General features: G+C 37.9%; 1 protein-coding gene across 2 annotated transcripts in view; it reads left to right on the forward strand.

Moving 5' to 3' along the window:
• The first annotated feature begins 3,081 nt into the window (after nt 1–3,081).
• Nucleotides 3,082–18,763, forward strand: part of LOC124595969 (hemolymph lipopolysaccharide-binding protein-like) — a 73,800-nt gene continuing 58,118 nt past the window's right edge. The window contains exons 1-3 of one of the 2 annotated variants that reach the window (XM_047134907.1): nt 3,103–3,173; nt 10,866–10,927; nt 17,606–17,773. In XM_047134907.1, coding sequence (XP_046990863.1) covers nt 17,630–17,773 — 144 coding nt within the window. In that variant the 5' untranslated portion in view covers nt 3,103–3,173; nt 10,866–10,927; nt 17,606–17,629. Of the gene's footprint in view, nt 3,174–10,865; nt 10,928–17,605; nt 17,774–18,763 lie in introns of both variants that reach the window. The other variant, XM_047134908.1, reaches the window with a different exon arrangement.

Below are 18,763 nucleotides of genomic sequence, written 5' to 3' on the forward strand. Positions count from 1 at the left end.
GAGGGGTGTACAAGCAATGATCACACACACGGCACAGCGGACACACCAGGAACCGTGGTGTTGGCCGTTGAATGGTGCTAGCTGCGCAGCATTTGTGCACCGGCGCCGTCAGTGTCAGCCAGTTTGCCGTGGCATACGGAGCTCCATCGCAGTCTTTAACACTGGTAGCATGCCGCGACAGCGTGGACGTGAACCGTATGTGCAGTTGACGGACTGCTGTTGCTCCTGGGGTATCGGCGAGGACCATTCGCAACCGTCTCCATGAAGCTGGGCTACAGTCCCGCACACCGTTAGGCCGTCTTCCGCTCACGCCCCAACATCGTGCAGCCCGCCTCCAGTGGTGTCACGACAGGCGTGAATTGAGGGACGAATAGAGACGTGTCGTCTTCAGCGATGAGAGCCGCTTCTGCCTTGGTGCCAATGATGGTCGTATGCGTGTTTGGCGCTGAGCAGGTGAGCGCCACAATCAGGACTTCATACGACCGAGGCAACAGGGCCAACACCCGGCATCATGGTGTGGGGAGCGATCTCCTACACTGGCCATACACCACTGGTGATTGTCGAGGGGACACTGAATAGTGCACGGTACATCCAAACCGTCATCGAACCCATCGTTCTACCATTCCTAGACCGGCAAGGGAACTTGCTGTTCCAACAGGACAATGCACGTCCGCATGTATCCCGTGCCACCCAACGTGCTCTAGAAGGTGTAAGTCAACTACCCTGGCCAGCAAGATCTCCGGCTCTGTCCCCCATTGAGCATGTTTGGGACTGGATGAGGCGTCGTCTCACGCGGTCTGCACGTCCAGCACAAACGCTGGTCCAACTGAGGCGCCAGGTGGAAATGGCATGGCAAGCCGTTCCACAGGACTACATCCAGCATCTCTACGATCGTCTCCATGGGAGAATAGCAGCCTGCATTGCTGCGAAAGGTGGATATACATTGTACTAGTGCCGACATTGTGCATGCTCTGTTGCCTGTGTCTATGTGCCTGTGGTTCTCTCAGTGTGATCATGTGATGTATCTGACCCCAGGAATGTGTCAATAAAGTTTCCCCTTCCTGGGACAATGAATTCACGGTGTTCTTATTTCAATTTCCAGGAGTGTATTTTCATTTACAGCAAATGTTGAAATAGTACACTTCTTAAGAAACACTTCTCTTGCTATTGCCAGTCTGTAATCTACATCCTCTATATAATAAATGTCATGAGTTATTTTTCTGCCAAAATAACAAAAATTGTCAGCAAACAATGAAATTTTAATTTCTTTTCCTTGAACTTTCATTTCATTTCCAAGTCCCCTCCTTGGTTTCCTTTATCACTTGCTCTGTGTACAGATTGAATCCTGTGGGAGATAGACAGCAGATCTTGTCTCACTCACTCTACTGCCCCCTCCTTTCCATGTCATTTGAAATTTGACTGCATTAGATGACTTATAAGATAATACATGGTTACAGTCTTTAATGATGCACCCAGTACAGCTATAACTTGTCATTTGAGGGTTTTTGGAAATAATATTTAATTCTGAATAGTCAGTAAACACATTTGATAAAAATTTGAATGTTTTATTTCATTTTGTAATTAATTATCATAATTGCTAATGCTAACAATGTCTAATAAAAATACAGATGTATTTTGCCTCAAGAAACTTCTTAAATTTATCATAAATTGTGTCACTAATACAAAATAGAAAAAGTAGTTTTATATTCCACTTGATGTTAAGTTCTTGAAAAACAAGAAGATATTTGACAAATCTCAAGATAATTAAGAAATTTCTTTTAAGAAAATAAATAAATAAAAGATATGAAAAATGGCAGATTTTTTATCAGAGAGGTTAAATTTATAATAAGAATCTAATTATGACAAATTTCAATGAAAATATTAAATAATTTATTGAAATATATCTTTTGTAAAATTGTCTGAGTATGAGAAAGATAAGTGCCATTATGTTTTGAAGAAGGTAAGATATGTATTAATTGTTCAAAGATTATAACTGTGATTGTGGCTGTGGTTTCACCCCTCAGTACTGTTAAATGTTGCTCAATATCATCGTAGTAGGACACAGTCTTTGCACAGTTGTCAGTTTTTATTCATTTTGAGTCAGTGTTATGTTAGGCTGCTGTGAACCATTTAACTCTATTTAACTATATTTTTATCCAGTCTGAAATGGATTATGTCATGCAACTATAGTCAGGCACCTAGTTCCAAGGGTTGAAATAATATCCTGACTTAAATGAGTTAATTGCACAGTATTTGTTTTGTATTTGGAAATGTACAATTATTTGAAAGCTACATTAGCACTTATATAAGTTGTAGATAGATTATCAGTCCCTGGGTAGTATGCAAGATAATTTCACAAAATAAAAATAAATTTCAAAGAGGGAGTTGTGGTCAGTTTCTTCAAAAGCCTTTTTAGAACCTGAGGGTGCTCTGAATGCAGGTTTGTGTTTCCTGCTTATCTTCTATTGCTAGTGTAATAAGGATGTGACCATATTGATAATTATTGCAATATAAAATTTATCTATGGGCCATAACAGCTAACATACGTTTACTATGAACTCTGCTTTTTGTCATTCAGCTGATCGGAATCTTCAATCTATGGACGTAAATTTGTAGATGAGGAATGTAATAAGGTACACTTTTAATTTTAATAGATTATCACATTCCTGGTGTGTGTTGAATGACAGCTTGTTGATGGCTATATGAAAGTACATAAACCCACTCTGAATCATAAACAAGGTGATAAACTCTACATGGGAACCATTTCTGACTTGTATTGTGTTAGTATAAGCTGCATTTCACCTTCAGATTTTCATTAGTAGCAACATATTCCATGAAGAAACAATTGTACTAGGAATGGAGTTTACCAATTCCAAAATCTTAGAAGATGCCTCTGAAATATGTGTAGCTATCACATTCACACATTTTCTGCCACTTACTTTTGCTGAATAAATACTTCCTCTACTGTAGGCACATTATTCCAGAAGATGATTCCATACAGTGGGAGAAATTTGGCGGGACATGTGATAGACAGATAAGCCTCAATGAACATATCCTTTTCCTTACAAAAGATTAGAGGAAGGAAGTTTCCCACAGTATGGATTCCTCTGTCACAGTGTACTAGGAACTGAAACACAGCACAGTTTGATATTCATTGTGTGTCTAAACCTCATGTAAGTTACATGTTGTGCTTGTCATAGAATTAATGCCCTTACTCTCTGTATTTATTTTTAGTGTAACACTGAATTCACAATAGTTTCAGAAAACAATTTTTTTTTTACTATAAAGTTTTCATTTTTTTAATTGCTTCTTGTTTTTAAGTATGTTTTTCATTGTAGTATTTGTTGGTGTGGTAGCATCAATGAATCAGTCAATTGTCTTGTTTCTGCACTTTGTTTAAATTCTAAACTTCTAATTTCCTTCCAGTGCATTGGATTTCTCAAGATAAGAAATATGAAAACCATAAAAATTGTCAAGTTCTTTTTTTATATTTTCTCATCAGATTACAAATGTTTTTCTTTATTGTGTTATAGTAATATAAATTAGTATTTACCATATTTATTATTAGCAACAAACTCAGTTAAGGAACAAATGTACTGGATTGAGTATAATTATTCCATGAGCTTGGAAGAGGCTTTTGTAATGTTGGTGGTTGTTTACTTCACATAGTATGTTTACTGCTAACTTCTGCTGAATGAATGCATAATTTATTTCACCTCCATAGCTATAAAATAATAGGGAGTAGCAGTATGAAAAACTACACAGTACCATCGTCATCAGTCAGCATAATGCATAATGAGGGACACTTAGATACAAAACCTGATGGACTGAACATCTGTTGAGTTTGCCTGAATGTTGACTCAATTTTTACTTTATATCCAGCAGTACAACAAGCAGTTTTATATATAATACTTCATTTAGAATTCACCTCAGGTTGATAGTTACAGGAGACCACGATATATGAGTATAAGGCCCAAATAATGCCCCCCCCCCCTCCCCCATACACCCCACCTCCCCTCCCACCACACACACAGATGAAATTATTAAAATCCTAGCAATCAACTGCTGAAACATTCATAACAAATCTTCAGAATTTAAAGCAATACTTAAAAGCACTGGAGCTCACATAATACTAGGTACTGAAAGCTAGTTAAAGTCAGAAATTAATAAGCACAGTTTTTGGGATAAATAATAGTTATTTTGAAAGAAAAGTCTAATGGGAAACAGGTGCTCCATATAAGCAAATACGAAACTTAAATCCACTTGGACAGGAATTGGAGCCGCATGCATGAATGTTTGGGAAAGATTCAGTATAAAGTGCAGGCATAAACATGTAATTGGACCCGTTGTTAACCATCAGACTCAGCCCTGGATACAACCAAAAGCTTCATAGTAACCATCAACTCACTAATACATATGTTTCCCAAACATACTGTCATTAACATACGAGACTTTAATCATCCAATAATAGATCTGGATACTTACAGTTAGTGGTGGATGTGATGTTATATTCTGCAGAATAATACTAAATGGTCTCTCTGCAAAGTAATTGGAATAAGCAGTTCAGATGACTTGCATGATGGAAATACGTTAGATTGTATGACAACAAATATACCTGACCTCTTTAGGTTTTTCCATATTCAAACTGTTGCCAGTGACCTTGGGACAGTTGTAATAACAATGGTTACTTAAGTACAAAGAGTCATTAAAATAAGAAGAAATACCTACGTTTTCAGAAACATAATTAAAGGGGCAGTCATGTCATATCTCAAAGAGGAATTTAAAACATTTACCTCTGGACAGGATCATATAGAGGGACATTGGTTCAAGTTTAAATAACAGTTGACTAAGTACTAGAGAGATAAGTAACTAGTAGAACAGTTTACAATGGGAGGGACCCTCCACGTTATTTAGTCTCAGTGAAAAAACTTATAAATTTGAGGAACAACTGCATAATAGGTGTAAAACAAAGTGTAGGGGTATAGGTAGAATGAGTCTGAATGAAATCCACCGGGCTGATGATAGGGTAATGTGTGGAGCCTTGAATGATTAGTGTTGTAAACCTCACTTTAGAATGAATAAAGTTTATTGAATTCAGATATACTTCCTTAATAGCAAATTAAAATGGTCTATCAGTCCATGAAACTAATCATTAACAGTTCTTGGCAGAACTTCATAGAAGCCAAAATACAATGTAATATGAGATGGTCCCAGATAAAGCCAAAGCACTATTAGTATGCTATGCATGCACATAGCAATTCTAATATTAAATGAAGTTTCATTAAGCATAGCACTGTTCTAAACCACTCATTCATTAATTTTTGTAGCACTATGCGCACAGTAAACAGTAGTAGCAGCTGAAGTTCACTGATTGAAGTGAATCAGATAACAGCAACTAAGAGAGAGACCACCACTAGGCAGCCTTATATATGTCCACTATACAAATTCACAAATCAGCAGTGCTTCTGCCATAGGTACCCTAGCTGTGTGTAGGTGACATTACACATATCAATTCATACATGTCTTCCATTCATATGTATGGCATTGTTGCTAAAAGTACCATAGCAAAATTTTATTGAAAGATTTCTCACAAAACCAAAAGAAGGCTCTAGTGTTGTTGGGCTCCTTGACAGCTTTAAAACAGAATTTCCGATTGAATCAGATTCCATTTTAACCACAACATAACAAAAAATTTTCAAACTAAAGCTGTGTTCAGTGGTTTTAAGAAAGCACAGGTTATACCCATCTACAAGAAGGGTAACAGCAGTGATCCAAAAAACTACCAAATAATTTCATTAATATCCATCATTTGTAGAATCCAAGAACATAGTCTAAAATCTATCAAAATGAATTATCTTGAACAAAATGACTACCTTCTTACAACCAGTATGTTTCCCAAAAATGTCTGTCATGCTTAATCCAACTCATGCTTTTCTCATATGACATCCTGAAAGGCACGGGTGAAAGTGAACTACATCTACATTTACATTTAGATTTACATGTACATCTACATCTACACTAACACTTATATTCTGAAAACCATTGTGAAGTGCATGGCAGAGGGTACCTTCCTTTATACCACCTATTCCAGCTTCTTCCCATTCCTTTCATATTTGATGGTTTGGAGGAAAGATTGTTTAAATGCCTCTGTGCTTGCTGTAATTAGCCTAGTTTGTGTTTGTGGTCCATGTTGGAGTGATGCATAGAGGTTTGTGGTACATTCCTAGGTTCCTCACTTAATGCTGGTTCTTGAAACTTTTCAAGCAGCTTCTAAGGGATAGTTGATGTCTGTCAACAAACAGGTTTCTCAGCATTTTTGTCTTGGTTTTTAGCTAATGTCAGCTGTGGGCTGAATGTATTTTCCTAGTATTCTATCAATGAATCAAAGTCTACCACCTGCTTTACCTACCGTTGATCCTGTGTGATCATTTCATTTCATAACCCTACAAATTGATAAACCCAAGTATATGAATATAACAATGAAAACAATCAATTATTGATAAAATTATTTAATTAATGATATGAATAGAATAGAGGGAAACATTCCACGTGGGAAAAATATATCTAAAAACAAAGATGATGTGACTTACCAAACGAAAGTGCTACCCTTCAACCCATTATATGCAGTCTCCCATCCTTCATCAAAGACACCAACCACTTTCTCGAATGCCTGGAATCCTTACCCAATCTGTTACCCCCAGAAACCATCCTTGTAACCATTGATGCCACTTCCTTATACACAAATATTCTGCACGTCCAGGGCCTCGCTGCGATGGAGCACTTCCTTTCACACCGATCACCTGCCACCCTACCTAAAACCTCTTTCCTCATTACCTTAGCCAGCTTCATCCTGACCCACAACTTCTTCACTTTTGAAGGCCAGACATACCAACAATTAAAGGGAACAGCCATGGGTACCAGGATGGCCCCCTCGTACGCCAACCTATTCATGGGTCGCTTAGAGGAAGCCTTCTTGGTTACCCAGGCCTACCAACCCAAAGTTTGGTACAGATTTATTGATGAAATCTTCATGATCTGGAGTCACAGTGAAGAAGAACTCCAGAATTTCCTCTCCAACCTCAACTCCTTTGGTTCCATCAGATTCACCTGGTCCTACTCCAGATCCCATGCCACTTTCCTTGACATTGACCTCCATCTGTCCAATGGCCAGCTTCACACGTCCATCCACATCAGACCCACCAACAAGCAACAATACCTCCATTATGACAGCTGCCACCCATTCCACATCAAGCGGTCCCTTCCCTACAGCCTAGGTCTTCTTGGCAAATGAATCTGCTCCAGTCCGGAATCCCTGAACCATTACACCAACAACCTGATAACAGCTTTCGCATCCCGCAACTACCCTCCCGACCTGGTACAGAAGCAGATAACCAGAGCCACTTCCTCATCCCCTCAAACCCAGAACCTCCCACAGAAGAACAACAAAAGTGCCCCACTTGTGACAGGACACTTTCTGGGACTGGATCAGACTCTGAATGTGGCTCTCCAGCAGGGATACGACTTCCTCAAATCCTGCCCTGAAATGAGATCCATCCTTCATGAAATCCTCCCACTCCACCAAGAGTGTCTTTCCGCCGTCCACCTAATCTTTGTAACCTCTTAGTTCATCCCTATGAAATCCCCAAACCACTTTCCCTACCCTCTGGCTCCTACCCTTGTAACCGCCCCCGGTGTAAAACCTGTCCCATGCACCCTCCCACCACCACCTACTCCAGTCCTGTAACCTGGAAGGTGTACATGATCAAAGGCAGAGCACCCACGTGACTTACCAACTGACCTGCCTACACTGTGACGCATTCTATGTGGGAATGACCAGCAACAAACTGTCCATTCGCATGAATGGACACAGGCAGACAGTGTTTGTTGGTAATGAGGATCACCCTGTGGCTAAACATGCCTTGGTGCACGGCCAGCACATGTTGGCACTGTGTTACACCGTCCAGGCTATCTGGATACTTCCCACTAACACCAACCTATCTGAACTCCAGAGATGGGAACTTGCCCTTCAATATATCCTCTCTTCCCATTATCCACCAGGCCTCAATCTCCGCTAATTTCAAGTTGCAGCCACTCATACCTCACCTGTCATTCAACATCATCTTTGCCTCTGCACTTCCGCCTCGACTGACACCTCTGCCCAAACTCTTTGCCTTTGAATATGTCTGCTTGTGTCTGTATATGTTTGGATGGATATGTGTGTGTGTGCTGGTGTATACCCGTCCTTTTATCCCCCTAAGGTAAGTATTTCCGCTCCCGGGATTGGAATGATTCCTTACCCTCTCCCTTAAAACCCACTTCCTTTCGTCTTTCCCTCTCCTTCCCTCTTTCCTGACGAAGCAACCGTTGGTTGTGAAAGCTTGAATTTTGTGTGTATGTTTGTGTTTGTTTGTGTGTCTATCGACCTGCCAGCACTTTCGTTTGGTAAGTCACATCATATTTGTTTTTAGATATAAATTATTTACTTAGATAGATAAAAGAATCTACTCACCAAGTGGCGGCAGAACACACACATAAAAGACTTGTGATTGGCAAGCTTTCAGAGCCAGTGACTCCTTCTTCAAGTAGGCATAAAGCTTAAGCTCTCAGGTTTTCAAATCTCATCCAAAGCAGTCCCCAAGTTTCCTTCTCATCCCATACGATAAGTCTCCCCTGACCCACAGTTCTGGGTGACTTTCTTGAAATCTGCCCCTTTTCCTAGACCTCTCCAGTCCTTTTCCTTCCCCCTTTTTTCTTCCCCTCCAACCCTTGTGCCTGAAGGAGGAGTCACTGGCTCCGAAAGCTTGCAAATCACAACAGTCTTTTATGTGTGTGTTCTGCTGCCATTTGGTGAGCAGATTTTTTCATCTATACAATTAAACAAGTATATGAATAAGTTGATTATTCCCTACCATAATTTGCTGATACTGTAGCCATAGGAAACTACATTTATTTTCATTTTGTGAAAAACATAATTTTACACTTCTGAAAATTTATAGTGAGTCACCAATCTCTGTACCCATTCAAAATTTAATCAAGATCTGACTTTTTAAGACAATACTCGGCTACAGATAACTGCATCATCTCTATGAAGTAGTAGTTTACTGTTAATAGTATCTGTCAGGTGATTAATATACAACATGAACAGCAAAGGAACAAACATACTTCAGTTAGTTATTTAGTTACTAATGTTTCTGTCAATGGCTCTCCATCCTAGACAACATTCTATGTGCTCCCTAACAATAAATCTTTAACCAAGTCACAGATATCATCTGATACTCCCTAAGACTATACTTTCATTAATAAATACTGGAACTACCTGACCTCCTCATTCCATTCATTCAGGATATAATGTGAGGAAGGTGCAAGTTTAGTTATGCATGGCCAATGTTTTTGAAATCCATGCTAGTTGGCATGTTCTGTTGGAGATACTCATTACATTTGATTTGGAATCAGTCAACTCACACAAATATCTGGTACAACAACTTGGATAATATGAAATTAAACTGTCATGGAAACTTAGTCACAGGTTAATCAGGTGGCAGACTATTATTTGTTGACAGGTTACTAGGAAAGTGCAATTGATCTACAAAGGAGAGTCCTCGCAAAACACTTGTGTATCCCATCTCAGAATATTGTTCAAGTTTGTAGAACCATTATCAAAAGGACTATCAAGGGATATTTAACTTATTCAAATAAAGGCAGCAAGAGTGGTCAAATGTTTGCTTGTCTCAAGGTGAACATTGCAGTAGCGCTAAGTAACCTGAGATGGTAGGCATCTGAAGATAGACGCCAATTGTCCCACAAAAGCCTATTCACAAAGTTGTGAGAACTGCATTAAGAGAGTAACCAAAAACTATACTTAAGCTCCCTATGTATCAATCTCATAAAGAATGCAAAGACACGATTAGACTGATAGTGTGCTTCCAGAAATCTGCCGAATTGTTGATTCCACTTTAGGCATAATATTGTTATAACAGACCCTGTCATCTTTTTCAGATGATGTGAGTTGTTTTCTTATGTATACTAGCTGCCTGAAATCCAACCAGACTGTGAAGTATTGTTGGTGTGGGATCGTTATTTATAAATGAGCTCTAATCAAAGCAACCGCTGCATCAATTGATACACATTTTTAAGAGGTTGCACTGCTATTCTGTGAAATTTACATTCTCTCAGCATTTTGTAGCTTTGGTGGCTGAGGCAGCCAGTGTTATCTTAATAAATTTCATGTCAGACTCGAAGCCTTGTATAAATTGGAACCTCTGTCTCAATTTATTAAGTTTTTAAACATCTTAATTTTGTTCCTCTCCCAGGAACTTGGCATTAGTAGCATGAAAATGGTCTCATGATAGTAGTTCACTTCATGATTATACTTGAAGCAATGGTCAGAACAGTTAATTTTATTGGTTGTTTTAGCTGGGTGTGTTGCTGAACTTCCTTGCATCTTTCCTTGAAGTTCTGATAGTCTTCTATACTGAAGACACACCACATTCACATACACACATGGCTTTCAGTGCCTTAGATGAAACATTACAAAGACTGAGCAGGCATAGATTAATTCTAGGTGAGGGTTTATGCTGATGAAGTATTCAAATCCTCATCTATGTTTCAAAAAAGTCACCTGTATCCTCACAAGGGTCACAGTTTGTTACTGTCTCACTCAGGCTGCTACCCAATTCACATAGACAAGCCTTTAAACAAATAAATGGTAAGTGCCTTGTGTTAAATATACCTTAAAATTTCTAGAGTTTCTTGCCATTTTTGAGACTTGGTTTTCATGTTACTTTATCATTGAAAAGTTAGCTAAGAAACCCGATACTTGTAAAAATATAAATGATTTTACTCAAAAGTTTTTTGTGGGAGGGCAGGTTATGACTCCTATGAGCCTCTCATCCCCTTGGATCCATGTCAGAGACTGGGCCAGAATAAGGTAGATATATGAGGGTCATTCAGTAAGTAATGCCCCACATTTTTTAAAAAAGCCATTAATATACACAAACAAATGTCCTTGTTGGTGCTTCACATATGATGTTTGTTCTATGTGCCAGTGAAGTTTCTAACTGTTCCGGCAGACGGCAGAGCTGTAGTACAGCATCAAAATGGTGTCTAATATAACTCACATTACAATTAGTGTGCTGTTATTGAATTCTTGTGTGCATAAAAAGAAACTGTGGTGAACATCCATAAACATTCTTGTGCAGTGTATGGTGATGTTGCAGCTGATAGGAGTGCAGTTAGGTGATGGGTAAAAACAGTTACAGTCTCAGGAAATGCAGAAACAGAGCTCCATGATCAGCCACACTCAGGGTGCCCTGTTACAGCTGCTGCTCCAGAAAGGCTGAATTGTTCAGTTACCATTATCCATGCAAACTGGTGCTTAAAGATTCTCTACAAGGAACACACTTGTAAGACGATGAGAATGTCAGTTGTGCAGTGAAAACATGGGTATGCCTACAGGACAGGAGCTTTTGCCGGAAGGGAATACATGCTCTTCCACAGTGTAGGCATACAGCCATAGAACGTGTTGGAGACTACATAGAAAAATGTATATTGTCACCAAATTCTGACTCTTTACAATAAGTATGTTCTGAGAAAAAATTTGGGTCATTTTTTACTGAATGACCCTTGTACAATTCTGGGCTTATCTTTTTCAACATTAATCTCAATCTCTTCCACATGTGTTGAGGATTTTGACTGCAATGCCCTCTCACTTTGCTGATATAAGTAATTATTCTTTTGTGGGTGTTGTACATATATGATGAGATTCTCCTTGTCTGAGAGCATTCACCCTCTATGGTCCAGAGTCTCTAACATGAAATTCCTTTGTGACAGATGGTGATGACCTGAAGTGTGGAGTGTGAGTAGATTTTCTACATACACCGTGTACCAGCACCCATTCATTCTTCTCTTAACCAAGGCCCTCCTTTTAAAGTTAAATAATAAATTTTGTACTAAGATGGATAGAGTTTAAATGTTACAAGAACTCTTCAAGTTTTTTCCCCATGTGATTACTCCACAAATGTGTTATCTGTGTATCAAGAGAAACATATTGTGTTCTAAAGGAATGGGTACTGAGGTTGAAAAACAGAAAGGACACTGCAGTGAAAGTCAGATCATCTATGCAAGAGGTAGAAACTAAATAAGAAAAAGTGAAATCATGAATCCCTTATCTGTCTTATGCTGACACAGTCTCCAGAAATTCTGTGGAAACATGATATCCAGTGTAATTTATCCAAATCAAAAAAGATAAAAAGTATTCTCTTTCAAAATCTGGGTGTGTACCACATACCATAGGAATGTGGCATGTTGTATGTGGAACAGACTGTTAGAACAATTGATGTGAAGTGCAAGGGACATCAGCAATGCACTCAATGAAAACAACCAAGTAAATCAACTGTTGCCCAGCACTGCCTTGAATGCAAACATAAAATATGACTAGACCAGTATTATGGTGCAAATGCCAAGTTTCTGAGACACTGTAATTAAGGAGCCTATCTGAGGTGTCACCGCCAGACACCACACTTGCTAGGTGGTAGCATTTAAATCGGCCGTGGTCCATTAGTATACGTCGGACCCGCGTGTCGCCACTGTCAGTAATTGCAGACCGAGCGCCACCACACGGCAGGTCTAGAGAGACGTCCTGGCACTCGCCCCAGTTGTACAGCCGATGTTCATAGCAATGGTTAACTGACCAATATGCTCTCATTTGCTGAGACGATAGTTAGCATAGCCTTCAGCTAAGTCATTGGCTACGACCTAGCAAGGCGCCATTACCAGTGTATATTGAAATGGAGATTATATCTGTACAAGAGCGATGTACACCGATTATGGATTAAAGTTAAGTATTACAAGCTTTTCGTACTTTATTGCAATTCTCAAGACATTGTCCTGTTCCAGACCTCACGCTGGTCTGCGTGTATTTAAACGCGTGCATTTCGGCCTCCTCTAGCAACACAGTGTTGGCTCTTCTGCCAACACTACACTATCAAAATAAAGATGCTGGAAAACCTAATAAACGAGGACATACGTTTGAACTTAAACAAAGCTTAGGGTCAGAGCTCAGTTTCTTAAGATCTCATTGAACATTTCACTCAGCATAACTAGAAATTTTTGAAATAATGTACATTTCACAGAATAACTGTTGCTGAAGCTGAGAGTCAAACTTGAGTATAAATAGTAGCACAGCACCAACAATACTGGTTTTTTCAGGAGTGCTAGTTCTGCAAGGTTCGCAGGAGAGCTTCTGTAAAGTTTGGAAGGTAGGAGACGAGGTACTGGCAGAAGTAAAGCTGTGAGTACCGGGCGTGAGTCGTGCTTCGGTAGCTCAGTTGGTAGAGCACTTGCCCGCGAAAGGCAAAGGTCCCGAGTTCGAGTCTCGGTCAGGCACACAGTTTTAATCTGCCAGGAAGTTTCAATACTGGTTGAAGTTTAGGTGATAAATATATACAAAAACACTGCCCAGGACATGAAGAATACAGGTGTATTGACCATAAACATATTGTACATAAAATGGCATCCACAATTTGGCTGAACACCCTGAATGCACACCATTAATGAATTATGCTGAGAAAACCTGAGAGTTGACTAGATTAGGCCAATCACATTGCACACAGAAGCTTTTATGCAATCATGCAATCATTCTTACTACACTCCATATGGTATTGGAGTGGGAAGTAAGAGTAACAAATGATATAACAATAAATGATATTCCCTCTGCCATGCACTTCACAGTAATTTGAGAGTATGTATTTAGTAGCTCACATAGACTCAGAGCTTGACTGGCAGTATCTAACAGGTGGGTCCCTCTCTTTCTGGGATCTGAATGACCTGGCTCTCCTTTTTAACCTTCCACAGCGAACCCTCTCTCCTCCATGAGCAAGGAACTACTAGTTCCTAAAAATAGGACAATGTCATGTATATTTAAATGTGCCTGTCAGCAGAACTGATATTTCATCTCCAGATGTTAGTTCTGTTGAGCAATTCAATATTACAATTTTATAGTGCTTCCTTTTTGATTCAGTAGTATCCGATTCAGTTGGTAGCAAGTCATTTTTATTGTTTAAAAATTGCATAATGTGACTGCTTTTTTAAAAAATTGTCAGTATCAAGGTATGTACCAATTTGTCCTATTACAACTAAGACATGTTATAATTATTGTATGGAAGAAGCTGAATGTGCCAAAAAATAATAAATATCATTTGATTTTAGGAATCTGTAGTATTAGTTATCATCCAAATAATATGTAAGCGTCTGTAAATGGTCCTCACTTATGATGCTAAGACTGTAAAAAATTATTTCCATCTCTTTATACAAATTTGTCATTAGTCAATGGGATTAAAAAGAATTAAAATCAAAATTCCTGGATCACTATTTTGCTCCATTGCAATGATGTTATAACTCAGAAGACTATGACCACATGTGCTTCTATTTCACATATGTTTGTGCCAGAATTCACATAAATACAGGCCATTATTTGCTGAATGGGGCTGGCCACATAATGTGTTTTTGCATGCAGTGCACTTGCAGACTGTTACCTCTACACAGCGTGAGTGCACCAAGGTGTGTTTTTTTCCATGTTGCATTTCAGTTGGCACTGGTCACACATGTGTCAAACATGCTGCATCTGTCTGTAAACTTAGAAGTGAGCAGTACTGGGGAAGCAGCCTTTCCAGAAATAATGGCAGTACATAATGGCTAAGAATCTCTTACCTTTCTAGCTGTGCAGTTACTATGAGAACAGATTAAACTTGGCCAATAATGCCTAGAATCATGTGGTTGTGTTAACATGGCATAAAATTAAGAGAAGCAACATTAGAAATTATATTTATTTATCTATATTAGTTTAATTATTACAACACTTTGTGTGTGAGATGAATTTATGCATTTTGTTTAGTTTTCAGTGCTGTTATATGGAGCATCATGCATTTGATATAACTCAAACTGTAGCAGACATACCTCAACATCCACAGAAATATATTAAGGCCAACATCTTTTAGTTTGGGTGTACTTTATATCATTGTTAAAGGTAATTCTTAAACAATAAAATGATTAGATGAAATAAATTTTTCTTATTTCTGCAGCTATACACCAGACTACAAGATGTGATTCGTAACATATTTCTATGATTTTGAAAGAAGCCTATCACAGTATGAGTTATGTTACATGCATGATGCTCCAGATGACAGGATTGAAAACTAAAGATGCATTCCAAATTTCTTTTTGTAGACAAATTGTTGTAATAACTAGGTTTAATACTTCTGTTGTTGTTATTATTTGTACCAAGTCCTTTTCCAAAACATAGGTTTTGCAGAATACATAAGTATCTACATGTATCTCTTCTGACTTCCAAAGTTTATTGGCACTGCTTCCTTTCCAGTGATTTCTTATTTTACTTTCACAGAAAAAAGTTCTCCTGACAGAGCATGTGACGATTTCGTACCTTCTTTTTCAAAATCATGTACTTTCACCTCATCCTTTTTCTTTTCTTTTTCGTTTTCATTGCAGAAGAAGAAATGTAAGTTCCATAAATTTAACTGGTATGTGACATGTCATATTATCATAATTAAAAGACATGCATGTGAATCTGAAATACACTCAGATAAATTATTCAAGTAAATCTTCCATAGCAAAGTTTTCTGTTTATTTATACACAAGAAATTCAGTTTTGTAATCACATGTGTTAAATGTAAATTCAGCTGCACTCTATCATCTGGTACAACTCTTAATTATCCAACATAATGATCATAAAATATTTCATGATGAGATTAAATATGGCAAAACTGGTTATGTGAATAAATGAGCAAAAAACATCATTGTAGTGGCTATAGAAAGATGTATTCACTCCATCTTGCTTTCTTCCTTTTTTGCTCATATGGAACTCTGCTGTCATTTGTAGCAAGTGTCATTAGGTTTCAAACTACTTTGGTAACTTTACATTTATAAGATGATTAATCTGATTTTGTTGACCTTCCTCTCTGTCACTTTGGTAGTGTACCAGTCTGTAGTTGTAAAACTAAAAACCTTAATCAATACCCAATAACACTACAGTTTTGGTTTCACTTTTTCACAAATTTGTCATACTTGACATCCAATTGTTTGGTTCCTGACTCGTTTCTTAATTTCATTGGATAAATAGCACATAAACCAAGTCAGCTCTCACAAAGAAACAAGAGTCTGGAGGCAGAATTTAGGACATAATATAACATTACTAAAGCACAGTTTTTAGAAACACTGTCCAAGAATCAGCAGCAGCTCTGGCAAGACACTAAAACAAAGTGATTAGGCCTAAGTGTGGCACAGAACACAGTGTACATTTACACTGTAAGCCACAATAAACATACTGATTTGCAATAATCAATCAGAGAACGTTAAACAGCAATATTTCACTCAACCCAGTTCTTAATAAATGCCACCACATGCAAGGGAGGGTATCCCATAATTCTCACATTGACTAATGTAAAAGGCTTAGTTGTTTATGGTCTACTGTAGGTGCAGTGTCCTTTTTACATCCCAGTGGAGACTGTCGCAGGAAGGAGGTTTCATGGAAAAAAAGTCTTGGTCCCTGAGAAAGATACATGTTTTATTCTGAGAAACATGTCACAGGAGGCCCAATCCCACTTTGCTAAGTTTTAATACTGTATCTACATGTATACTCCACAACCTACCTTATAGCACGTGGCAGAGATTGCTGCTGGTAACATTATCTCTGCTGTTTCATTCATGAATGACACAGGGGAAGAATGACAGTGGTAAAACTCCATATGAGCTCTAAAGCTCTTATTAGTAACTTCTGCCATTCCTAATTCAGTACAACATCAGCATTAAAAAAGATTATTTGTTGTTAAGTTATCTGATATATTGATGAAATTAAATTTTGAAATTGTGTAGTTGTTTTCTACTAAAATAAATTCCATTTACACAGTTGAATGGATAAATGAAAGCCGAAGTCCATGGTGTGTGCGCTATGAAATTTCCTTCACTGTTTGAGTTTGGCAATTACAGTGAAATTTTCGTAGCTTCATTGATTGTTGTCTAGAAGATGTTGCTTTATTTACAAAATGCACTAAATGCTTATGTTGATACATAGATATTACTGCAACTGCATATTGTCAGAAATAAATACCTGTGTGTGTGTGTGTGTGTGTGTGTGTGTGTGTGTGTGTGTGTGTGTGTGTGTGTGTGTGTTTTCCTTTATGGTTATTCACACTATTACACTAATTATGCTTGCTCTTGTAACAAGGTCAAACAGGTAATACTGCTGTTATAATTATAGGCAGCATTTCCTTATTTCTATTTGATTGTTCTACTAGAATTAAACTCTTATTTTTGAAAAGGGAATGTCTCTATGTACCAGTACATAGCTTTGGTCTTTTGAAGACTACTTTTATGAAGTAAGTATACTTCTGAGTTTTTACGTACAGTAATCCATTCCAATTTCTACTTCTAAATTTTTCCAAATTTTTAACAGGTTGATTTCTGCTAAGAGCACTTTGAACATAATTTTTCTTTGTGTGGTTCATATTTAAATCGTATGTCATGAAATTTCTTTTATATAATATTTTTTTGTATTTTTTGTGCTTTTGTTAAAGTTTTTTGGCATCTTTTTCAGGTACAGCACACAGCAATAGCTACAATGGTGAACTGTAATTGTGTGTTACTAGTGATCTCCTGCACACTACTAAACGTGCATGCTTTGCAAACTGATAAATGTCAAAATACTGTAACCTCATTTTCAGTTTCCACTCAACGCAATAATACCGGACACTGGTACTCTGAAGTGAGTAATTTACAATGTTTTATTTCTTTCCAGAGAATTTAAATGGTATTTTTATGACAAATTTTGATAAATGTATGTTAGTTATCATTGTCAAAATAATATAGAGAATAATTTGGGATGCTTTGGTAATAAAAGAAAGTGAAAAATATGTTGATTTTGTTACGTTTCTTTAGCTTTCTGTAGATTGTGACTCTTTCCATCTGAGGATTCAGCAGCCTAAAAATTTTCCATTATATCTACTGGTCCTCTTTTTTAAAAAATTCTTACTTCTTTCCTTTGGGGAAGGGCATTACAGTCATTAAAATTCTGAGTACTGTTAGCTGTTTCAGTTATCTTCTGTAACATTAGTCTTTAATCTTCCCTCACATTTCATGAAAATGTATGAAATTGTTTTTTAACATACAGACAGTCAGCATGAATGTTATCTATTGGTAGAATGCTGAACTCAAATGGATTGCAGCATTGCAGTTGAAAGAAAAGCTAAATATGTACATACTGGAGATGTGTGTGGAACTGTATAGAGTGAATGAACATACATCATGCCACAAAGGGAAGTCATGATCAATGATTGGGTCTATATCATAACATTACATACAGAAGGCTTGTCAATCAGGGAGGATGCTCAACATGTGCAACTGAGTCAAGGTGATATGGTCCAGACATAGAATCAGTTTCAATTGATAGATAGTGCTGAGGACTTACACTGCACAGGCTGCCCACATCTAATAAATTCACAGGTTGATTGATGTCTGCAACTTTTGAATGAAAGAAATCAAAGTAATCTGAGTACTCCAAAATTGAATTCATTGTTTGAAGAGACTACAGGATGTCATCTATCATATCAAACTGTTAGGAGATTACAGCATGATGCAGATCTGCAAGATGATGGCAAGCATCATACTGTACACCACAACACCATGGACTCAGTTGCAGAAGGCAAGAAACCATGTAGAATGGATGCCTTGGGATTGGAATTTGGTGTTATGGATG

The sequence above is a fragment of the Schistocerca americana genome, chromosome 2 (assembly GCF_021461395.2).
Source record: "Schistocerca americana isolate TAMUIC-IGC-003095 chromosome 2, iqSchAmer2.1, whole genome shotgun sequence".
NCBI lineage: Eukaryota > Metazoa > Arthropoda > Insecta > Orthoptera > Acrididae > Schistocerca > Schistocerca americana.